General features: G+C 47.4%; 1 protein-coding gene across 1 annotated transcript in view; it reads left to right on the top strand.

Annotated features, from left to right (window-relative positions):
• Positions 1-4,270: 4,270 nt before the first annotated feature.
• Positions 4,271-24,712, top strand: part of LOC146830421 (uncharacterized) — a 197,176-nt gene continuing 176,734 nt past the window's right edge. Inside the window, exons 1-2 of the mRNA XM_085604646.1 lie at positions 4,271-4,995; positions 23,849-23,912. Of these exons, the coding sequence (XP_085460772.1) occupies positions 4,885-4,995; positions 23,849-23,912 (175 nt within the window). The 5' untranslated portion in view covers positions 4,271-4,884. The remainder of the gene's footprint in view (positions 4,996-23,848; positions 23,913-24,712) is intronic.

The following is a 24,712-nucleotide window of genomic DNA, read 5'->3' as shown; positions in this document are numbered from 1 at the left end:
CCTGTGAACGCAGTGACGTAGTTGAGTAGTTTGCTCTTTAAAACATGGTTTGCTGTAGGTTGGTGTTTTACTGCCCCGAGCTCCATTGATGGCTTTTTGTTGTTCGAAACCCACTGTATATTGTGAGTGTACTAACACACGAAATGTAAGAGCCAAGTGAGCAGTGATTCCAGGTGCTAGCGAAGCGAGTGCTCATTTGAAAGAAAAGTTTGTGTCACGGTGATACATTTACATGTTTCTGCCATAAAAGCTTTGTTATCTCTGCCCCAGCAGCTAACAGTGTGTATGTGGCCACCGCACGCAACCTTTCCCAGAACCCTTCTCAGGTGCACAGGCTCATTAAAGTGTCCTTGTGTAACGTAACTAGAGCTCATGTAAAGTGCTTCAAAACCTTTGGCTCGAGTTTGCACTATATAAATCTGTCTAAAAAAAGTGAAATGACCTGTCCCTGTTCCAATACAGGAAGGGGCATAATGTAAACAGCGCTGCAGGTGGGGCCTGCAGCTTTGTGGTGCTTTGAAGCACAGCCCTGTGAATGCAGCGCACCTAATGCTCCAAGCACAGCCCTGTGACCGCAGCGCACGTAATGCTCCGAGTTCCGTGCAGCGCGTGCACCAGGATTGAAGTAGAATAGAGTGGTGTAGAGTGAAGTGATGTAGAGTAGTGTACAGTGGAGTGGAGCCACATGGAGTGACACAGAGTAGAGTAGCGTACAGTGGAGTGGAGTGACATGGAGTGACACAGAGTAGAGTGGAGTAGATTGGAGTGGAGTAGAGTGGAGTGCAGTGGTAGAGAGTGCATTGGCACAGAGATGAGTAGAGTAGAGTGGCATAGAGTGGAGTGGGGTAGACTAGAGTGGCATAGATTTGACTGCATGGCGTTGAGTGGTGTAGAGTGGAATAGAGTAGAGTGTCGTATAGTAGAGTGGTGTAGAGTAGCGCGTGCCACTGAGTGGAGTGAACTGGGATAGAGTGGTGTAGAGTGGCACTGTGTGGAGTGGTATAGAGTGGCGTGGCATAGAAAAGAGTGGCATAGAGTGGCATGAGGTTGCATAGAGTTGAGTGGCGCAGAGTGAATTGTCTTAAAGTGCAGTGGTATAGTGGTGCAGAGCAGAATGCAGTGGCATATACTAGAGTGGTTTAGAGTACAGTGGTATAGAGTGTAGTGCAGTCGCGGCCGCTGCAGGTAATAATTATTTATTTCATTTTCCCTTGTGGTCATCTCTCGAAATCCCCTCTCACCTGGCCCCACCGCTCTTACCTGCAGCGTCTGCGGCTGGTGCAGTAGTGTAGAGTGCAGTGGCATAGAGTGGTGTAGAGTAGAGAGCGGTATAGTGCACTGGGATACACTGCAGTGGTGTAAAGTGGAGTGGAGAGGAGTAGAGTACAATGCATTGAGTGGTGTACAGCCCCGTGGTGGAGTGGCGTAGAGCAAAGTGGCATAAGATAGAGTGGTATAAAGTAGGGTAGAGTGGCATAGAGTGCAGAAGGCATAGAGTAGAGTGCAGTGGTATAGAGTTGAATGCCGTGTCATAGAGTGGTGCATAGTGCAGTGACATACAGTGCAGTGCCATAGAGTAGAGTGGTGTACAGTACAGTACCATAGAGTGCAGTGGTACACAATAGAGTAGATTGCCATAGAGTGAAGTGGCATAGAGTGCTGTGGTGCAGCGTAAAGTGCACTGGCATAGAGTGCAGTAGAGTAAAGTAGTGCATAGTAGAGTGCAGTGGTGTAGAGTAGATTAGCTTTAAGTGCTGTGGCATAGAGTGGTACAGAGTACAGTGCGGAGGCGTAGAGTGCAGTGGCATAAAGTAGTGTGTCTTAGAGTGCAGCGGTGTTGCATAGAGTGGTGCACAGTAGAGTGCAGTGGTGTAGAGTGGTGCAGCATAGAGTGGAGTGGCATAAGGTGCAGTGGTATAGAGTGAAGAGACGTAGAGTAGAGTAAAGTGGCATAGAGTGCAGTGGTACAGAGTAGATTAGAGTGATGTAGAGTGCAGTTTCATAAAGTATAGTGGTACAGAGTAGAGCAAAGTGTCTTAGAGTGCAGTGGCGTAAAGTGCAAAGGCATAGAGTGCACCGGCACGGACTAGAATGGTGCAGAGTAGACTAGAGTGGCATAGAGTGCAGTTGCCTGGAATAGAGTGGTGTGGCGTAAAGTCCAGTGGCCTAGAGTGCAGTGGCATAGATTTTGGTGGCGCACAGTAGAGTGTCGTAAAGTGCAATGGCATAAAGTGCAATGTCATAAAGTGTTGTGACGTGGAGTGGTACCGAGTAGAGTGCTGTTGCGTTGAGTGCAATGGTTTACAGTAGAGTGGCTTAGAGTGCAGTGGTGTAGAGGGCTGTAGAGTGGCCAGAGTGCAGTGGCATAGAGTGTAGTGACACAGAGTGAAGTGGCGTAGAGTGGTGCACAGTAGAGTGGCATAGAGTGAGTGGCATAAATGCAGTGGCATGGAGTGGAGGAGAGAAGAGTACAGTGGCATAGTGTGCAGTAGATAGAGCAGTGTGGTGCAGTGAAGATTGTCATAGAGTGCAGTGGCATAGAGTGCAATGGTGTAGAGTGGTGCAGAGTACAGTGCAGTAGCATAGAGTAGAGTGGCGTCACGTGCAGTGGCATTGAGTGGTGCAGAGAAGAGTAGAGCAGCTTAGAGTGCTGTGGAGCAGAGTAATGTAGGATGCAGTGACGTAGAGTAGTGGTAACTGTTTTCCTTTTTTGCGTTTGATGTGTAATGGCACTTGCACTACTCATGGCACGTGCATTCTGTTCAGTCCATAATCTAAGGGGCTTTGGTCCAGCCTCCATCAGTCATTGGCTTAGTTGGCTCAAGACTGTCCAGCCATTGGTTAGGAAAATTGTTAATCACTTTTTTTTATCGGCCTACGGGAGTATTTAATACTCCCTGGCTTTTAATTGGCTGTTTTGATGTATCCTCTGCATGAGCGCCTATTTTACAGCTAAAAATTATAGTCTGTAATCAGATATTTATTTTATGTCATCCATGCATTGAATACCCAGGGCAATCCTTCCTTGATTGTTTTGCTCTGCAGTTGACACTTTTGTTGCTTTTGCCAGTGCTTGACTGCAAGGGTTGAACCTATCAGGCTTTGCCAATGTTTGTAAATCTATCTGTTGAGCTGGGGACCTGTTTATCAGACTCCGAGCTTTGGAGCTGTTTGTCAGATTCACAGCTGTGGAACTGTGTTTCAGACTCCGAGCTGCGGAACTGTGTGTGAGACTCCAAGCTGCGGAACTGTGTGTCAGACTCCGAGCTGTAGAAGTGTGTGTCAGACTCCGAGCTGTGGGACAGTGTGTCAGAGTCCGAGCTGTGGGACAGTGTGTCAGACTCCGAGCTCTAGAAGTGTGTGTCAGACTCCGAGCTGTAGGACTGTGTGTCAGACTCCGAGCTGTGGGACAGTGTGTCAGACTCCGAGCTGTAGAAGTGTGTGTCAAACTCCGAGCTGTGTAACTGTGTGTGAGACTCCGAGTTGTGGGACTGTGTGTCAAACTCCGAGCTGTGGGACAGTGTGTCAGACTCCGAGCTGTAGAAGTGTGTGTCAGACTCCGAGCTGTGGATCTGTGTTTCAGACTCCGAGCTGTGGAACTGTGTGTGAGACTCCGAGCTGTAGGGCTGTGTGTCAGACTCCGAGCTGTAGGACTGTGTGTCAGAGTCCGAGCTGTGGAAGTGTGTGTCAGACTCCGAGCTGTGGAACTGTGTGTCAGAGTCCGAGCTGTGGGACTGTGTCAGACTCCGAGCTGTGGGACTGTTTGTCAGAGTCAGAGCTGAATTCTGGCAACACCTCCATCACTTGCACAGGGACGTCCACCATTTATAACCTCTCACCACCGCCCTTGTACCCCTCGGACAGACAGGCAGCACTCCCGTCCCTCACACCGCCCCTGCCTGCACCCCCGGCCGCTGCTTCCAGTCACTCCGTCCCCTTGGGCTGTGAGTCTGTCTCAGGCTTTGTGTAGCCCCTGCTGGACACATGGCCGCTCCCCCCTAATTACTAACTGCTGCTGCGCTTGGAGGGTCTCTGGACTTTAATGAGCCCTGGGAATGAAGACAAAAAGGAGGGGGGGCTGAGAGTTCACTTCCTGCAGAGCAGCTGTGAGTGTCGGCTCTCGGGCGCTGCTACCCTGACTGAGCCTGCAGACAGCTTCGCACCCCCTCTGCAGCCCAAGCAGCCCCCCAAAGATCGTGCACACAACTGCAGTGCCAGACTCATCCAACGCTTCCTGGCCCACCCCCGGGTCCTCTATAGCTCCCTCGGAACCACCTCACGTCCCCTTCGCCCTCCACAGCTCCTCCTCTACATCTCCATTATGACTTTATAGTTCGTCTTCTAACTCTTTATAGCTTCAGTATTCCTTCACCTCCTGTGGTCTCTGCAGCTGCTGTACCCTCTACAGCTCCAGAACACATCTACTCCTCCTGTGCTCTCTGCAGCTCGTATAGCCCTCTCTACAGCTCCAGTTCACCTCCATACTTCCTGCACTCTCCCCATCAACATTACCTCTTCAGTCATTCTGCCCCTCCATCTCCTTGGCTCGCTACAACGTCTGCGTCTTTCACATCTCTTCTCACTCTACAGCTCTTCTATCGCTCTGCAGCGACTCTTTCTAACCCTCCACAGCTCCAGAACGCCTCCATAACTCCCGTGGTCTCCAAACCACGTCTCCTCACCCCCCGCCCCTCCACAGGCCCTTTACGTCTTCAGGGCCCCTCTCCACAGCTGTTGAATCCCTCCATCCTCCGGTCCTCTTTACGCCTGCCTGTACATCTCCTCTTCTTCCCTGCACCATCCCGTCCCCACCAGGGGGGGGGCGGGGTCAGTGTGTGGCAACTAAACCTACCCCGAAGGACACCACCGCCTCCAGCAGGAGGGATGCGGTGCACCTGGAGTCCCGCGCTGCCCCTGCTGCTCCTCCTGGCCTGGGGGGTGAAGTGCCCCGAGCCCAGCCCGGCAGCAAGGACTGGAGGAGACCCCCCGACTCCGGTGAGTACGCCAGCCATACCTACTGCACCATGCTGCTTAAAAGTAAACATTACCACCTTATATTGCGTCTTGCCAGTATCCGTATTAGTTGTCCAAGATCAGACAGAATGTAATTAACCGGAGGCGCCAAGATTGTATCTTCCTCTCTCGGCGCAGCAGCTAACAACCAAACTATAAACATTTATTTAAAAGCGTCCTCCGTTTATTTCACTCACGGTAATACTGAGACGCTTAGTACCCCCAGGGGCAACCCGCTGTCCCCCCTCCCCCATAATAGGTTACCCAAATGACACACACAAGACAGTTGGTGTTGGGTAACACAATGCTGCAGGTTTATTACATAATTCCAGTATATGTAATGGGTGGGTTATCTTACGGGCGATCCAAGGGCAGGCAACCAACTGGGTCGCCTGCCCGCCTGATGAGCCGGGCGTTGCCCGCCGTTGCTGCCCCCCAGGTGATTCTTTCTACGATCACGTGCCGTTGGTAATTCTACTCACGCCCCACCTCTCGGGGCGGAGCGTCGCATAGCAAACCCCCGGTTGTTCAGGCCCACAACCGCCCGCAGGACTAGCTGGGCGCCGACACAGCTTCCGGGACCTCCCTTTAGGCTCCTCGGTTTTGGCTCAGGCACCCCCTATGGTGCCGCGCAGAGGTACCCTTTGTACCGGCCTGCTTCCAGATCGCCCTGTAACTCCGCCACAGCCCTAGAGGCGGCTAACCGTCGCAGCCAGGGCCCCCCACCAACCCGCTATAGTCTTACCTGCAACCTCTCCTATCTAGGGCTTCCTGCAACTAGCTGGAAGGGAACCATCCTAGCAGAAAGAAGAGTTTGAAATTCTGCCACCGCATGACAGTGTGACAGCGCTAGGGACTCAAACCCTGTGAGATCCCCTATATCCACAGGCCCAAGACTTACCAGTGAGCTAAAGCTCCTGGTGTTGTAGATGGCCCCATCTATGTCCCTAAAGCCCGAGACGCCATCCCAATCGGATAGGGTCTGCTGAAATAAAGGACCAGTTGGGCCTGCGAAGATGTGCCAAGAACTATTCGCCCCCCAGCGGGAAAGTTACACCTCTTCACAATTCTGGGCCTGCCCTCTTTGGCTATTAAGGCGAGAAGGGTTTTACTTAATCCTCGGCCAATCCCCTCTGATTGCTAAACCTGGAGCCCAGGAGTGCTCCTAGCTGCCCGCGCGTGACCATGGGCAAGGGGTGGCTCTTGCCCCTGCCCACCATCCCTTATTCCTTATGGGAGTTAAGCCCCTACAGATCCCTCAGTGATGAGACCCCCCTAGGCCTACCAGCTTCGGGAATCTGTCTGACTTAAGCATTGCGCGCTGTCTGTAAAGTTCAAGTATTGAGGGATGACTAAGTCCTACTTCGCCCCTCCCATCATGCTTCCTAGTACTAGGGTGGCAGGGGGGGGGGGGGGGTTGCCACCCCACAAACCCAGAGCATCCTTAACAGTGCCAAATTCCAGCTCCGTTGAAGTAGAGATTGCATGCACCCTGGGCGTGACAAGTGTTCTATTGACATAATGTCCCCTTGTGTTTGCCCCACTGACACCCCAGTTATTGGGACAGCAGCACCATATGTAGGTCAGCAGCACTCCCTGAGCGCGGTAAAGTGTCCGTAAACCAGGATCCCAGTCTCCTGCAGCTGCAGTACGCGACCAGTGATTCCGTTGGGGGATACCCCCAACCGCAATGGTCCTCTAGACATGAAGAAACCCTATTTTACCTGGGCCTATCTCCAATGATGGCGGTTTCACCCAGCTATGGAACCTATTTACTTGATTTGCTACTCGGCCCCCCTATGGGTGGGCCTCAGAGTTAGGGCAACGCGCGTGCTCCCAGGGCACGGTGTTCCCGGGGAGCAGATGTCTGTCACCTACACGCTGATACTTCATCTGTTGCCAAATGACCTACCGCTGGAAGTTACCCAAGACCGTGGACTTTGTGTTCCCACTTATTATTAGAGCGCCGAACACAAGCACCAACCAAATAACCCATTCAGGTGCAGGAGTCGTCGTAATGCCCGGAAACGCCTAATGCGCGCGAATGTGGGCACGAGCAAATTCTTGTGAGTAATACATGTACCTGTATCAGGTGTCCGCATCATAGGAAGCCAGCCACCACATGTTGCCTATTTATCTAGCGCGCACTCGACCGGAAGGTATTGGTGCAAATTTTGTGAACAATGCATGCACTTGTATCAAGTATCTGCCTTATAGGAAGCCAGCACATACACGTTGCATATTTGTATCGCGCGAACTCGACGCCAAAGGTATTGGAGCGCTTTATATGAGCACCGTATTTACACAAGCCGGCACGGGGAGAATAGGGGATTCGTAATACCCGTAATCGCGTGATGTGGACAGTGCATGTCTTGGTATCATGTATCCGCCTTATAGGAAGCCTGCAATACATGATGAATAGTTATATAGCGCGAACTTGACCGGAAGGCATTGGAGCAGTTTAACATGAGCACCGTATTTATATTACCTCTTCACGCAGGGGGTGCTTACGACATTCGTACCATATTACCCTCTCCCCGACCGAATCGCGCGAGTACCGCACCAGATTCTCCATTGAGGTGTGGGGGGTTTATTAATGCCCGTAATCGCGTATGTGAAAATTGCAAGCACTTGTATCATTTATCTGCCTTAGGAAGCCAGCAATACATGTTGCATAATTATATAGCGCGAGCTGAAGGTGTTGGAGCGCTTTACCTGAGCACCTTATTTACATTACAGTGGGGGAAGGCTAAATAGCCTCCCCCTCACCCCAGGGCCAGGAAGTGACACGCCTTGCGCGTCACTTCCGGCCATCCCAAGGAGGGGGACTCCGGACTGCGACCCCGCCCCCCCCCGGTGGGGAGGGGAGGGGTGACCGGTGCCCCGGGGGCACTAAGGCGCCGACCGCCGATTGTCCCCCTGCGGGGGCCGCGGTCAGCGGCAATCTTGCGGTATAGGCATTTTTAGAGCAATTAAAGGTTCTCAGAAGTGAGGTGAGATGTAGTTTGTTTTAATGTTAGTCACGTTTTATTAGTTGTTTTTCCAGGGCCACCGATCATGGGTTGCTCGTGTTCTGGTTCAGGGAGGACCTGACCTTCAGTACGGGCCGGACTGTTTCTATTGGAGCAGAGTCAAAACCTATTTGCAAATGGCTGAGTCCAAATGAAGGTGGCATGGTGTGTACAATAAGATGGCCTGGGATGCACCCTCGATTCATTCTGAGATGAATTCCAGCATTCCATTCATCACTTTTTAGTATACTTCAATCTTGCCAAAAAAGAAGAGAAATACATTCAAGAAGTGATTGTCCAAGTGTAAGAAAGTGAAAATTAGTTGTGGTGGATGCCTGTCCACCACTAGTGGTACAAAAGGGGGTGGTGATGGACGGAGCATCAGAACCAATCAGACACTCACACCCAGTCAACAGATCTGAGTTTGATCCATCACCGTTCTTTAGCCCACTCTGCCACCCCAGTCCACCACTAGTGACAAAGTAATGACACTGTTAGGTAAGGCAAAGATTTCAGCAATTTAAATCCAAGCTCGACTCCTGGTGGGTATGACACAGAGCAGACAGGCTAACTTGCAGAAAATGTGTAAAGCATTTAAAAGTACCAAAAATAGTTAAAAAAATATTAAAAACACAATACAATAACAAATTCTAAGCCAATTTATAAAATTAGAATAAAATTGAATCAACAAAATGATACCAAAGCAACAAAAAAACAATAACGGGAACAGGGCAGTGGCAGCTGTCTTGTACCGAGGGTGGTGAGGCATGGGGCACAAAAAATATAAATAAAAAATTAAATAGACTTACTTAACTTGCAGCGCAATGTACTCCTACCTCGGGTGTCTTCTGGAAGCAAGAAACTGCACTACCCAATCCTGGCGCTGCTCTCAGCATGAGAGCAGCACCAGGATTGGATAGAGCAGGCTCTCTCAGTGCTCCTAGGAGCACTGGAGGCCTGTGCTTTCTCTAACCCAGATGTCTAACCTAGCTAGGTTAGAGCACTTTAAAATGCGCATTTCTGGCTGGCCGTTCCCAAGATGACCGGGCAAAGAGACATGCGCATTTTAAAGCGCGCAGCTCCCTGCTGCTGCCACTCGGCATCGCTGGCCCCGCCCAGGCCTGACTCTTAGTTCAGGACGAGTTGCTGAAAAATAAAATATTAATAAATAAATCCATTACCATTTTATTTGTCATCTCTGGGGCTTCTCCGCTCAAAGTGAGGTGCCGCCCCTGGAACTGGACATATTCATTTTCAGAATTCAATTCAGAAAAAGGGCCAAGAGCAGGTAAAGCTCCAGTAGAAACTACTCTCAGCATGTGACTGGGTTCTACGTGTAATTTCTGCTCGACTGAAATGGAGCATGGGTTGGATACACCAAGCAGATTTATCTTGGTAAAAGATTTTACCTTCTGACCTAGTCTCTGAAATGAAAGTTAAAATCCTCTGGCAGGGCTGCAGGCTGTGTCCGATAATCAGTTCCACGATGCCGAGGGCCCGCTGCAATGGATTTACTCCTGCAGAGAAGCACCAAGAGGTAGAAACCTGTTTCTTTAGCCCAGCAAAGTTGTGCCTTGGCCAGATCGGCTCTGTGGCTTGTCCCCATTCAGTCAATGGCTGGAAGTCTAAGTTATTTTTAGTCTCACAGCTGTTCTGAGATTATAGGAAGGAGAAGTCCAGTTAGACAAGGCTAAGGGTCCCAAGACCTCAGACATAGCACTTAGGGGTCAGGACTCACTTCAGCAGAGGCCACCAGCCGGGTCCAGTACAGGTCCAGTTGCAACTATTCATGGAGATATTTCAGGAAGAAGGCCTCTTGCAGCTTGTTGTGTTCCTGTAGCTCTACAGGAGGACAGCCAACTGACCCGTGGAGTCCACTTCTTTGTCCTGAGTATAAGTATGAGGAGGTTCAGCTCTTTAGGTCACCAAACAGCCGGTGCAGTCATTCTTCTGTTCTTTCACAGGTCCAGAGAGTGTTCTATGAAGGGTGCTTTGGGGTGCCGCATTTATGATTGGCAATGAATATGTGTTGTTACTTCGCATACCATTAGTGTGCAAGTTTTTTGTGCGCTGCTTTTACTTCACATTTGGCATTTCTACGCACGATTTTACTTCGCATGGTTTTAGTTTGCAACTGCATTGAAATCGATTAAAAATGCTTTTGCTTCGCCGGAAATTACTGCGCATACCACTACATTGCGATTTCGAAACCAATGGCAAACCGTGAGATTATCTTTTTTTACACTACACACAATGTTAATTTTCCTTGACATTTTATTTTCTTAAACATATCACCTATATCATCTTTTTTTTTTTTTAAAATGTTATTTTTACATTTCACTAACTCTCTTCATTCAATTGAAATCCCTGGGAAAACATTTATTTTAAACACAGACTTTCTTTTTTTTTTATTTAACACAGTTACTCAGGTATTATTTTTAATGCCAGAGTATTTTTTGACACCCTCTATTTTAAAAAAACTCACCCACAAAAAAACCCTATTATCTATAATAATATTTATATTTTCATAATATAGTTTATTCCCATTTCAACATGCGCCAAACTCTCTGCTCTTTAATTCCTACAACTAAATATGCTCAAATAATGTGTTACTTACCTGTTTTACGTGCCGCCATTTTAAAGTCCTTTTAAATATCCTGTGTTTATTTTGCCAACCACGTTACTTTGCCAACCACGTTCTACGCGTGAACATGGTGTCTTTCGGCCGACTCTTCACACTACTTGGTGATATTTTCCTAATATATTTTGTTCCCATTTCAACATGCGCCAAACTCTCTGCACTTTAATTCATAAAACAATATATTCTAGAATAATGTATTAATTTAATATTGTTAATTACCTGTTTTATGTGCCGCAATTTTAAAGTCCTTTTAAATTTCCTGCCAACCACGTTACTTTGCCAACCATGTTCTACGCATGAACATGGTGTCTGTGGAGGGATTTAAAATTCCTTTTAAAATTCCTGCCAACCACGTTACTTTGCCAACCATGTTCTACGCTTGAACATGGTGTCTGTTGCGGGGCTCTTGACACTACTTGGTGAGTTGCAGTTGTTTGCGAAGTACAAACATGCAAACTAAACGTATTTGCATAGTACTAGCATGCGTAGTAAAAGCATGCTAAGCAATAGTGCCTGCGAAGTAAAAAATGCATAGTAACGGTAGTTCGAAGAAGTGCCTGCGAAGTAATGGTAGATTGCCATTGGCAATAGCTAGTGTGGGTGGGTGACTCTTCTCTTATCCGTAACCAACGGTGTAAAAGTTGCCACCCACTCTTTTAGAAGTTCCTGTTTGCCCTACTGCAAACAATCCCACAGTGAACCTTAGTCCTAAAATCCAAGATGAGGAAACCCTTTGTCCCTTGTGCAGAGCCTGGTGCATGGCCAGAGGTGTGCCCAGGGACACGAGTAGCCTCGTCCTTTGTGGTCACTTCAAACTTGTTCTCGGAGTAGCTTCCCTCCACTGGGTGAGGAGACAGCCTGCCTGGGGGAACAAAGGTTTACCTTCTGCAGGTCTCACCTTATACTTACCTATGAAAGGGCAGGTTCTTTTCAAGTTAATGAACTTTCTTGGGTCCACCCTAATTGATCTTTCTGCAAGGGGAAGAAAATCAAATCCCCACACCCAAGCCATTGTTTCTGCTCTGTGAGGAGTTTTCATACCTCATTTAGGTCAAGCACCGACAGGCAGCTGCTGTCAAGCTAATGCAAATTAGCCTCCCAGTGCTTCAAGAAGGGAAAAGGTAACTTTATAAAAGTCACGTTTTCCTAAATGTTCATTACAAATCTTAGTTTATCATAAGATTGGATTTTGAATAAATATTTAGAATAGTGGTTTTCAACATTTTTCTAGCTGGTCCCAACCCCAAGATAGCAGAACATATATTTAATTTATATTTTTCTCAAAGGATAGCCAGAGTCTTCCAAAGTGAAAATGGGGGCTTGCCACGGGGGGGGGGGGGGGACTTAGTAACATTTCATTTTTACATGTCCAACTCTTAAATTTGATGCACCATACCTTGTGGGTTACAAGGCCTACATAGGAGTGACTTATTAATATTCACAAGGAAGGTTTTTCTTCTGACAGGTCAGGTTGCAGGTATAAACTGCAGCACTCAGGCTACAATGGTAATCCTGAAGTCATGTTTTCCTTGTCCATGGCACAATACATGCTGCAGTCCACAGGTGATATTTAGCATTCCATGCCATGGGTCTAGTTTCTCCACCATATACTATGGCCATAGAGGAGAGTTAACTATGCCAATAAGGTATTTGCTAATCATTAGATGTTTTAGGGGCCTGAGCACATGCACTGGGCACTGTACATCGGTGCCCAAGTGTGCAGAGTCAGAAAACCACCAATGAAGTCAGCAAAAAATGGAGTTGACCATACAAAAGGGGCGTTTTCTCAGACGAAGGGCGCACAATTGCCCAACTGGGACCCCAAGGTTAAAAAAAACGATGGCAGGTTACACAGTTTCCAAATAACCCACTAAACCACACCTGATGTGGAAATGCAAAGACCTCCTTCCCTAGGGAACTGTCACTATGTTGTGGGCGGCTGGGTACCCCTTCCCTCAACGCAGATACCTTGTGTGGTGGAGGCATCACAAGTGCTTGACGGCGCAATGTCTCTTTTATATTCAGCCACTAGAATCCAGCCTGGTTGGTAATTAATGTCGCCAAACTTCCATTAACCCTTTCACGACACTTTGCATGCCTGGAGACACTCAGCACTCTGAGACATCAGAAATTATTTTTTGGGGTTCTTGAGGACTATGAGTTAGGGAGCACATTTATGGGTTTTACTCTATAATGCCCTTGTCTAAAAGATATACCTGGGCTCGATATTGAGCTTACTGACTGTGATTAAATTCATACCATATTTGACTTACAAGCCCTTTACCACTTCTTGGGTAAGCGTTCACTTCTTATTAGACACACACTAAATATAAGTTTACAAAATGAACAGCTCTCCTATCCAAAGTGAATGAACCATTCTTATGCCCTGAAACATCAATGGTCAATGACGGTATCTACCACAAACACTGCACAATAGCCAGCTACGGCCACGGGAGCCGAAGAACAGATGTCACAGTTTACTCATGTCTTATTCCCTTTATGTGAAAATATTAGGGTAGCTTAGAAATATGAGCAAAACGGCATTCAGTGATATGAAAAAAATGGCTGGCCCCTTGCCTAGGTGGGCAAGTCACTGGGGTGGGCAAACAGCAGAACTGAATGTGTCCCCAATGGATGCGATCCATCTAATGACAGCTTTATCACTTCACCTAAATGTGCTGAATATAAAGACTGTACTCTAAATGTAGGTGGGCTGCAACACAGTAACTTGGTTTTGCCATCATGAACACTGCCACCCCAGTTTTGGTCTAGTGGGCTGGTTGTAAGCTGTGTAACCAGGCAACATACTTTTTGATTCTGGCTTATATCACTGTGGCTAGAGGAAGCTTTACGCTGACAAAATGCAACATTGTTTTATGTGAAGCTTACAATAGTGTGAATCTTCTGCCTAAATCAGGAGGGTTTGCAAGTATACTCGAAATGTGCTCAAATGTACTGATACACCTACTAAACATATACGTGAGGGCTTAAGATCTGATGTCACTTCTTGTGATGCCACTTCCTGTGGTGTCACGCACTGTGATGTCACCCGCTGTGATGTCATGCGCTGCGATGTCACGCGCTGCGATGCCACTTGGATACTGATTAACTAGGTTAGAACCCCCACTTCTTTTATTAGGCTGTTTGCCTTGCTTCACTCCCATGCAACAACTTCACGTCGCACAAAGCAGAACGCGGCCTGCGGTTAGTGCCACCAAACAGGAAGAATACCCTCTTCTCAAAATCGGGGCTATTTATATTTCTTAATTTGTTGATTTGGCACTTTAGTTTGAAAATTATCAGGAAAGCAGCGATTCAATACAAATGCAAGCATGGGGTGTAAAGTCAGATTGGCCTGTTATTAGGGTTGGCACTGGGAGAACACATTGGCATTTGAACACGGTTCCCTAGTGCATAATTTGCCTGCTCGGGGGTTAATTTACATCGTTTTTCCCAAACAATAGACAATTTTGGCATTTAAACGCGACTACTTCAGAAACGTTAGCATATGTAACAAATAACTGCTTCCTTCCCACCCCTCCCAGCCTTTCTAAAACAAACTTAGTTTGGATCTAGGAATCTCTCAGCACCAGCACAGCACCACCTCCGCACCAGTGCAACACCACCTCACTAACAACGCAGCACTACCTCTGCTTCAGAGCAGCATCATAACCTCCACATCAGCACAGCATCATTCTGCAGCACCTCCGTACCACTGCAGTATCTCCTCAGCACCACTCAACCCCACCACAGAACCTGCATAGCACCATCTCAGCATCAGCACAGCACCGCCTCTGAGTCAGTGCACCACCACCAATTCAGCACCAGCGCAGCCCCACCAGCAACATCTCAGCAGCAACTCAACACCAACGCAGCAACACTTCAGCAGTAGCACAGCATCATCTGAGCACCAGTGCAGCACGTACTCAACAACACCTGAGCACCATATCAGTATCACTCAGCACCACCTGAGCACCACCTCCTCACAAGCACACCACCACCTGAGCACCAGCAAAGTATCCGCACAGCACCACCTCAGCATTAGAACAGCACCAGATCAGCACAACACCACCACCTCATAAGTGGATCACCGCCAGTGCTTCACCACCTCAACAATAACCCAGCAACACCTCAAAAATAGCAGCACAGCACCATCTCAGCATCAGCACAGAACCACCAGCGCACCACCGACTCTGCACCAGCGCACCACCAGCTTCAGCGCAGCACCTCAGCAGAAACTCGGCACCAATGCAGCACCACTTCAGCATTAGCAGAGCACCACCTCAGCACCAGTAGAGCATCAGTTCAGCACCAGTGCAGCCCCAACTCAGCATCCCTCAGCACCCCCTGAGCACCAGCACAGCATTACCTGAGCACCACTAAAGCATCATTCAGCACCGCCACAGCAACGCTCAGCATATCCTTCGTACCAGCGCAGTATCTCTTCAGCACCACACAACACCACCACAACATCACCTCAGCATTAGCACAGCACCATCTCAGCATCAGCACAGCACCACCTCTGAGTCAGTGCACCACCACCAATTCAGCACCAGTGCAGCCGCACCACAGCATCAGCATAACACCACCTCAGCAGCAACTCAACACCAATGTAGCACTACTTCAGCATCAGTGCAGCATCACCTTTGCATCAGCACAACACCACCTCAGCATCAGGACAGCACCACATTAGCATAGCACCACCACCTCATCAGTGGACCACCACCAGTGCAGCATCACCTGAGCACCACCTCAGCAGCAGCGCTGCACCACGTCAACAATAACACAAAAACACCTCAAAAACAGCAGCACAGCACCATCTGAGCATCAGCACAGCATCTTCAGCTCACCACCAACTCAGCACCAGCATTAGCGTAGCACCACTTCAGCACCAGCACTATCTCAGCACCAAATGAGCACCAGCGCAGCACCAAGTCAGCATCACTCAGCACCACCTGAGCACCAGCACAGCACAATTCCACCACACACTTCCACAACTAACAATTTCAATCCAAGTCACACATTTCCACTCCACACCACATACATCCACTTGACTCCAAAACAAAACACATAGGTAAAAAACATTGTCATTTACAACGCCAGTAGCTCTAACTCTCGTAAATGAGAGACCTATTGCCTTGCTAATGCTTGTTCTTTCAATGTACTCTTCATGGCCAGATCCAGGTAGGAATTGCAGTCCCCTCCAGCATTAGGTTATTTTTCCATGAATTGGCAAAGATATGTGCACTCTCTTTCCAGAAACTGTGTTCACTCTGCATGGGAGAACAGATGTTAAGAAAAAAAAACACATTAAAGGTGGTAGGAGTAATGCTTGCAAATAGTCTAAACCACTGGAAATTGCCCTGGGTAGCATTCTAGCCAATCCTTTTACACCCACTGTGCCACTCTAGGCAGAGGCCAGCCTTATGCAGATCAGTTCTGACCCTGCTCTGATGGGAACAGTCCATTGCGAATGGCAGAAGGGAGCACAAGCGACCCTAGAACTGTTATGACCTCAGTAGACCTCAACACTGAGGTCCAGCTTGGATCTTGTGGTGCAGCGAGCAAGGGTACCAGATCTGAGCACAGCACGGGACACTTGTGGTGTTACAACAAACACACAGAAGGTGATGGCAGGAATCCTTGCAAATAATCCAGACCCTGGCACTACTTCTTGATGCTGCATGCGACCTGGGGCACTAAATTGGATGTAGGCCCTCTTGATTTCTTTTTCCAAGTACCTTATAAATATATAATACTGGGACACTCTTATTTTCTCTACAAAACAAATCTTTTCCTTTCATAAGTGCACTGAAGTTAATGTACACCTTTAGTCGGATCAGTGCCTCCTGTGCTGTTATGTTTTACTTCTGTAATCTGTAACTTTTATGGATGTAACTGATACCCTCTTATTGTAATCTGCTCGTATGAAGTGGAACTTGTCATCATACATGAAGTGCTCTGATACTCTTGGGTTATGTTTGTGCTATGTAAAATTGCAAATAAATATAGCAAGACAGGATCAAGAGACCCCCCAGGCGTGGCTGAGGGACACTATGTCTGGTACCCAGAGCATTAGGCTTGTGGTAGCCTGTGCTTAGTGATTCACAGGATACAGGCCAGTGGATACCGGGAGACAGGCAAAATGGAGGGGGTTGAGGGTGGGCCCCACAACAATGAACAAACAAAGCAGGCCATAACTAGCCAGATAGTACTGCAAACCCACTGAGTTGCCAAGTCACTCCTATTTTTGTGCACTTTTGAGCTTTATGGGATAGCGAAGCTGGACAATCAAGCATAAATCTTGGGGGCGGGGTGAACATCAGTTTTAGAAAGGCCCACTGGAATTATACAGCAGTGGAGGACCAAATTATGCAGCAGGGTTGTTTAAATAATGTGGCAAAAAATAGCCAAACCATGCGGCGTAATGCGGGTCATTTTGTGACAGTGTTACGTCATTTTTACAGCACGTAACACTGTCTAGGAAAAGATTTCAGGTGTTTAATACCCAAATACTGCAATAAGGAATCGAAAGATGACCAGTCAACCCTTGCGTAGGGCCTTCTGGAGTGCAGGACCATGAGTTGCCACGACTTTAGCAACTTTTGATCCACTTGACCTAGAAACAATTGTCTTCTGTCACAATCTGCAGATTATGCAGCAGATGGAGGATTAAGGGGCATTTGTGGAAAAACCATATGTATGGGGAAAACGTAACTTAGCTCTGTATTTTCCAGAGACCAAGACCACCAAAGAGTGGCCCAAGTGGTAGTTCCAATGAAACAGACACAGGGTGAAGAACCAGACACAGGCCAGGGATGGGTAGAGGGGACAGGGTGACACAAGTCCTAGTTATACCTCTGCTGTGCACCTCTGTCTGTGTAAAGCTGTCCATGCTCACATCACTATTGGGGGTCAGTGCGACCTTACCTTTCCTGTGTTATCCAACCATCCGATACCATAGTGCATTAAGTGGGTGAATGTGATGGAACGTAAGACATTAATGTGAGGACACCCTCAGCTCATCAGTGCCAGGAGGTCCACTTGAGCACTGTGGACTCAAAAGCATGAAAAACCACACCTTGCCCCAGGACCTCCTGGCTTTAGAAACTGCATGATTTGCCCACAAAATTCCATCTCTAGTAATAATATTGCTTGGGAAACATTATTCAATGCAATCAATCCCTATATAAAGGGACTCATCTTTTTCTGACAAGAGGTCCACAGTGTCTCACAAGTTAAACCGATCAAGCCTCCTGAGGTGCACCCCACAGCATCCCGCCGTGCTGCCTCGTTGCAGGGCAGTCATTGCAGAGAAACAACCTTAATAACGAATCCCTAACAACGAGTTGGCTTAATGTATCATGTACCATATATAATATTATGTAATCATACAGCCGTCATTCCAACCTTTTTTCACTCATGGGCTTGTGAAGTCTCTTAAGATTCCTGTAGACAGCTTCTCATCACAGTGGCACAATCGCCTCGCCCCTCATGAGGTCCTCACAGCTCATATGCCATACCTGTATATCTTCCCTACAACGCTCTACAATGGTTCTTCCCTCAACTAAAGAGTCTCACCCAGACCCTGATGGAACAGAGGGCTACTGCTCCGTCAAGCACATGTCAATATTCAGAAGATCCCTCTACTCCAAGAAGACAGTGAGAGGCAGAACCTCACTCAGGCATGCCTGTAGTAAAATGGCTACTCCTGAATGACCCATCAACAGCAATAGTCCTGGAGCCATCTTAACCTACTTCCATCTCCTGTTTGACATTCTTTTATACTTTTGTTAAAAAGTTCTATTTTTGTCTCCTCACGTGCCCTATTAGATTTATTGCTCTTCTGGAACTTTACATGTCCCACAAGTTGGGCTGTTTACCGTGGGTCAACATTGTAATTTTGGTTTTACCCGTGCTGCCCTATGACTTTGTTGCTTTTCATGTACCTCACATGTTCCGCTATGATGTTGTATTCATGCTTTTACCTCATTCCACTTCCTTTGTACAAAGCTCTGATACCTCTTCGGGTCATGTTCGCACTTTATAAAACTTTTCAAATAAAATTTAAAAAAAGATATAGCCTAGAAACTGCTAAAATCCAGCTTGCCATTGATGCCCTAATAGAAAAGGTGATCTCCGTCTCCTGGCACTCCTTCATCTCTCAATAGCCACAGATTACTACGCAAACATCCTTTCTACCCGCATGGACATCGCTAAAAGAGTGCTCAATTTATCCTCTTCTTCAAGGCAGCAGAAAACACTATGTCCAGGTGAGTCCTTGCAAATCACCACCACCCTCATCTACTGTGGAGTTCCACAAGGGTCTGTCCTTAACTGAGTGCTCTGTGACCTCCACATGCACACTCTGGAGGGGTACACAACTCTTTGTCAGTAGGTTGACACACATCTGTACATTAAAGGGGGCATCGAACTAACACATATACTGCTTCAGGTACAGTCCTCATGGATTCCTGGATATGGAAACTGAGGTAATTAGTGTCAAGTTCCAATGGAAAATCATAGACTTGCTTGATAACATAGCTTGGCTACTTCCATGCGCGCCCTCTCCGCCAATTCCAAATTAATGGACTTCTTTAAGGATGCTGGTCTTTCATTCATAGAGCCCCGGCGGACAGTTACAGACAGAGCCGCTTACGAATGTGCAAACCCTACCTTCCAACTCATACCTTCTCCTCAACAGAGCACGCCTTTTCATGCACTGATGGTCACTGATGGTCTGCTCACACCCTACCCACCTCATCACTGGCAAGCACAAACAAGACCACAACTGCCCCACCCTGGGGGCTCTTCACCGGTTACCAATCAAGCATGCATCAACTTCAAAAATCTGTTACAAGGTCATACACGGCAGTAAACCAGACAGCTCAGCTGATATATCATCTTTCTGGTTACAACTGCATAACACACATGATGAAATGAGAGATCATGAAGGCATCAAAAGAACAAACAAGAAAACAAACCTTTACGGCTACTCTCATGACCTCCACCAAATTATCCCTTCTTCTGATACTGGTCCACATTCCTATATCCACCCAGCCAGGAGGTGCTGCTGTCTCCTCTGTTTGCCATGAAAGGCATGAGTAACGTAGAGGACAGAAGGGGGGGAGCAGCTCGTACTGATCTCTAGGTGGTTTTGTGAAGCCTATGTGTTAGGGTACAGATGGTGGCTACTGTGCAGGACAGTATGTTGATGGTACTCTAGGGTCTATAGGGTGGTTTAGGCATTGGTATAAGACACAGGTGGTGGGTGGTGTAGAATGGTTAGGCATGTAAGTACATGTGGACGTGAGGTTTGGTGTCAAAATATTGTGAAGTAAATGTCATCTGATACAAATATTGTGTCTTAAACATTGTTTATAAAAATATGGCCCCATTAGAGTTACTAATAGAAAATCTATACCCAATGGAACTATATTTTGTAAATAAACTTTATGGCATAGTATTTATGCCAGGTGACTGTCAACGGTATTCTGACATGCTATTGGATGTTGAGAGTAAGTGGTGGTGGGAGTGTAGGTATAGCTTGTAGTATTGGAATTGGAGGGTCTATGAAGGGTGTAGGTAGAAGTCTGACATGACGCGATGATGCGGTGTGTGGGTGTAAAGTGACCTTGTAGAGTGTAAATGGATGTATAGGGTATATGTAAGGGTTTATTATGTAGGCTGAGATAATGTAGGGTAAGAGGTAAAGTGATACTGGGTGTAGATGAAAGGTGGTGGTGTAGGTGATTTAGAAAGTAGTGTGGGCTTACTAGCATCCTTGCCCCAAGGCCCATCCCCAGATTCACCCCAAGACTTCAGCCAAATGCATGGACAGAAAAAAATCTGCCTCTTTCTTACACCAAGATGCACTGCAGTATGAAGCATAGGATTAGAAGCACTCTTCATCTGGGGGAGGGGGATGTGACACATACTGCTACTTTATTTTGGCCCAGGTCGAACACATGTAATAATGTATTTCTAATGATGGTAAGAGTCACCAGGGTAAAAATTAAAAGAGGAGGAATGAGGGTGGGCTTGTGCAAAAAGTGCAAGGAATAATAAGGGAGTACTTAGGAAGAGGGATATGGAAAGCAATGGGAAAATGAAGTTTACTGGAGGAGGGTGAAAATAAATATAAGTGGGCTGTTAGACCTGGCTTTTTAGCGGGTTAATCCCCAGACTTTTTGCTTTTTAGTTCTCGCCTGACCCAGCGCATGCGCTGGTCTGGCAAAACTTATTGAGAGGGCTCCAAAAAGTGCTACCAGGCCAGCCTAGAGCTACAGTGCATGTGCGCGGGCACGCGTGCACCGCTTGACCACGATTACTTTCACTTTCGCGGCCGCACGGCCGCTTGGCATATCCAATAGGTCTCGCTTTTGGGACCTTATAAGTATTTAGTTATGCAACTGTTGCATGGCTAAACACTTATAAGGTCCAGAAGGCGAGACCTTTTGGCTATGCCAATGCTTGTTAGCCTCTTGTTTTTTTACCCTGTTTTAGTTGGTTTTGTGACCAGTGCTGATGTGCATAAGCTCTTTGTGTGAATTGTTATTATGGATTGGTGTTTCCATGATTGGCTTGTTTGAGTTACTGCTTAGTCCCTAGTCCAGTGCACTGTGTGTGCTGAAGGCCTGTAAGTCAAATGCTGCTCGTGGGCCTGCAGCACTGATTCGTGCCACCCACACACGCAGCCTTGCAAAAGGTTCTCAGACCTACCACTGCAGTGTCTGCATGTAGTTTTTACTGCCATGTTGACCTCGCAAGTGCACACACTTGCCAGGCCCTAACCTTCCCTTTTATTACATGTCAGTCACCCCTGAGGTAGGCCCGAGGTACCGCTGTGGGCAGGGTGCAGTGTATATGAAAGCTAGGTCATGTACTGATGTGTGTGACATGTCCTGATAGCGAAATACAGTATACTTCGTTTTTCACAATTGAAATACTATCTGTCCCATAGGATTGAATGCAAATGTATTCATAACATTTTATAAATATACCTTCCCATTGGGACAAGACCCGAAGTTGAAGTTTAGTATGCCTGAACTCAGAATGTAAAGGTGCATCTTTTAGCAAGGATGAATTTTACATTCTGTGTTTGAAAATACTACTTTTAGAAAGTGGGTATTTTCCTTCTTAGCCACACTGTGTGCCTCTACTGGTTTGTGGATTAATTATCTGTCTTTGGAGTGACAGGGGCTGGGTATGCGCATTCACTGTAGACAGCCACTGGGGAGGTTGAGGTGTGTTCTGCCTTTGCTGGATTAGTCAGAGCTGGGCTGAATAGACCTGGGCTCCATTTAGAGTAGGGGAGGAGATTTCCTTTCACCTGAATGGGCCTGTTCTGCCTTACACAATGCTGTCTCCACCTCCTGCGGGGAAGCTGGACCAGAGAACAGAACTGGTTTTGACAGAGCACAGAGCCTCTCTGCCACAAGACAACAAAGAGAAATGGAATAGAAATATTGGTGCCCAGACCCCAAAACTATAGAATACATCTGGGCTCAAGAAGAACCTCTGCCAAGGAGAAAAGCTGGGAAAGCTGGAGGAGAAGTACTGCCTCTTTTCTGTGTGCTGTCTGGGGTTGGCCTGCAGTGGCTATTTATGCCAAGGAGAGGATAAAGACTTTGCTTGGTGCTGTTTGTCCTGCTTGAAGATCTCCAAAGGCTTGAAGTAGAGCTCGCCTCCTGTTCTGAAGTCTTAGGCACACAAAGACTTCACCACCAGCTCCCCTTTACTTCCTTGCTGGGAGTTCTGACCTGCCTGTTGCTGTGCTGGGCCTCTGGAGGTTGGTCCTGCTGTTGTGAACAGGAAAAGAGACGCAACTATGAGAAGCGCGGCGCATCCGCACCTGTTTCCAACGCATCGCCGATGTGCCACTGAAGAAACTGACGAAGCAACCACCCGTGGCTGGAGAAATTGTTGCACGCCAAATCCCGTGCACCGATCCCCAAAGTCTGAGATCACTGCACCGATTCTGACACAGGCCCTGCTGTGCGGCTGCAAGAACCAAGGCATTGAGGGCCCGCAGCTGGAGAGACCAACGCAGGGCCGTTGCCACCGCATTGAGAACCGACGCATCCCCGATCCCCACGCATCGCACCAGGGCGCCAAGTCTACAAGAAGGCCAGGGCCGCAGTAAGAAACCGAAGCCTCACCTCCCCGCACAATAAGAAACCGACGCATCACCTCCGCTGGAGTAAGGAACCGGCACATCACCTCCCCTGCGTGGCAGTAAGGAACCGACGCATCACCTCCCCTGGAGCAAGGAATCAACTAATCCCCTTCACTGGGCGTAAGGAACCGATGCACCACCTTCCATGCTGCTGTTTTTATTTATGATTGTGATGCATCCAAGGTATTTTGTGTTGAAAGTGTTGCATCTATAGTTTGCTAAGGACAGTACTGTTTTTACCTCCTAAAAAGTCATATTTTGATTACTGTATTGTGGATTTTTGTCATTTTGGTCTTGTTTGGTTTAGATAAAGATTACGTATTTTTCTAAACTGGTGTGGTGTCCATTTCTAGTATTTTCAATGTGTTAATGTATGTGTGCACAAATGCTTCACACACTGACTCTGAGATAAGCTACGAAGGGGGTGAGCGGGGTTACTTTAGAAGTGTATCACCCTTACCCTGACTAGGAAGAAGGGTCCCTACTTGGACAAAGGTGCAAACCATTGCCAACTAGAGATCCCCATTTCTAACAAGGGCCTATCCCGTATAATTTTATTTCATAATTGAGCAGATTACATCACAACTGTGATCTTTTAAAAAACCTTTTCCTATATTACAACATTTTAATTATATAATAACTCTCTCTCCACAACTGTTTACAATGGTAAGTGGGACTTCTCCCCATTGGGCTCACTGTCTTTGTAACATGTATCCTTTATAAATGTTGCATGGTTTACAGGGTCTCACCTGAATGCTCGTTCTGCCTGTTGGGCACGGTGCACACATCAATGACTCCAGTGTGGTGTAGGGATTAAGTAAAAATATGCTGGTGACACTGCTTTCTTCTCCTAAAAATGTTTTCCTCTGAAGACCATCTCAACAATGAGCAGCTTGTGGGGGTGGGGGGGGGCAGGTGGATCTCCAAGGTAAGATGATAACTGCAGAAATTAGGATTTAATATATTTTTGTCCCTGATGTCCTTCAACTCTTCTCTCCTCCACAGACATCCAATGATCTTCAGGGAAATGACATCCACGTAATTACAGAATCACCCACGAAGCTCACAGGTAAGTACATAACTCCTTACAGACATTTTGTACATTTTCTGTAGGTAAGAGAAGTACCAGTGGGAAGAAGAACACAAGGTATAGAACAAAAAAATCACAAAATGTCAGGTTGATGCTGTAGGTTTGTGTACTTTGACCTTTGCAATCAATCAATCAGCATTTGCAATCAATCAATCAGCATTTGTATAGCGAGACACTGTCACCCCTAGGGGCACCTGGGCATTGTGGTTGCTATGTCTCTGTCAAAAAGCCAGATCTTGAGTGTTTTTTCTGAAGTCTGTTCTGGATGGGGCTGTTTGGAGATGGAGGTGCAGGCCGTTCTAGGTCTTGGTGGCAATGTAGGAGAAGGTGCGGCTCCCGCTCTGGCTGCGACAGATGCGGGGGGTGGGCAAGGGCCAGAGAGGAGGAGTGCAGGTGTCTGGTGGGTAGATGGAAGTTCAGTCGACGGTTGATGTAGGATGGTCCTTGATCGTGTAGAGCTTTGTAGGCTTGTGTGAGGATCTTGACCCGGCATCTCTTTTGGATGAGGAACTAGTGGAGGTTCCTGAGGTGGGGGATGATGTGCGTCCATTTGGGGAGGTCCAGGATGAGTCTGGCTGCAGCATTGTGTATGGTCTGTAGTCTTCAGAGGAGCTGGGTGAAGGAGCCAGTGTAGAGGGCATTGCAGTAGTCGAGACGGTTGGTGACGAGGGCCTGAGTGACGGTCTTTCTGGTGTTGACTGGGATCCATCTGAATATTCTGCAAAGCATGCGAAGGGTGTAGAAGCAAGAGGTGGTGACTGCATTGAAATGTCGTTTCA

The sequence above is a fragment of the Triturus cristatus genome, chromosome 5_1 (genome assembly GCF_964204655.1).
Source record: "Triturus cristatus chromosome 5_1, aTriCri1.1, whole genome shotgun sequence".
Classification (NCBI taxonomy): Eukaryota; Metazoa; Chordata; class Amphibia; order Caudata; family Salamandridae; genus Triturus; species Triturus cristatus.
This window is presented reverse-complemented; position numbering and strand designations above follow the sequence as displayed.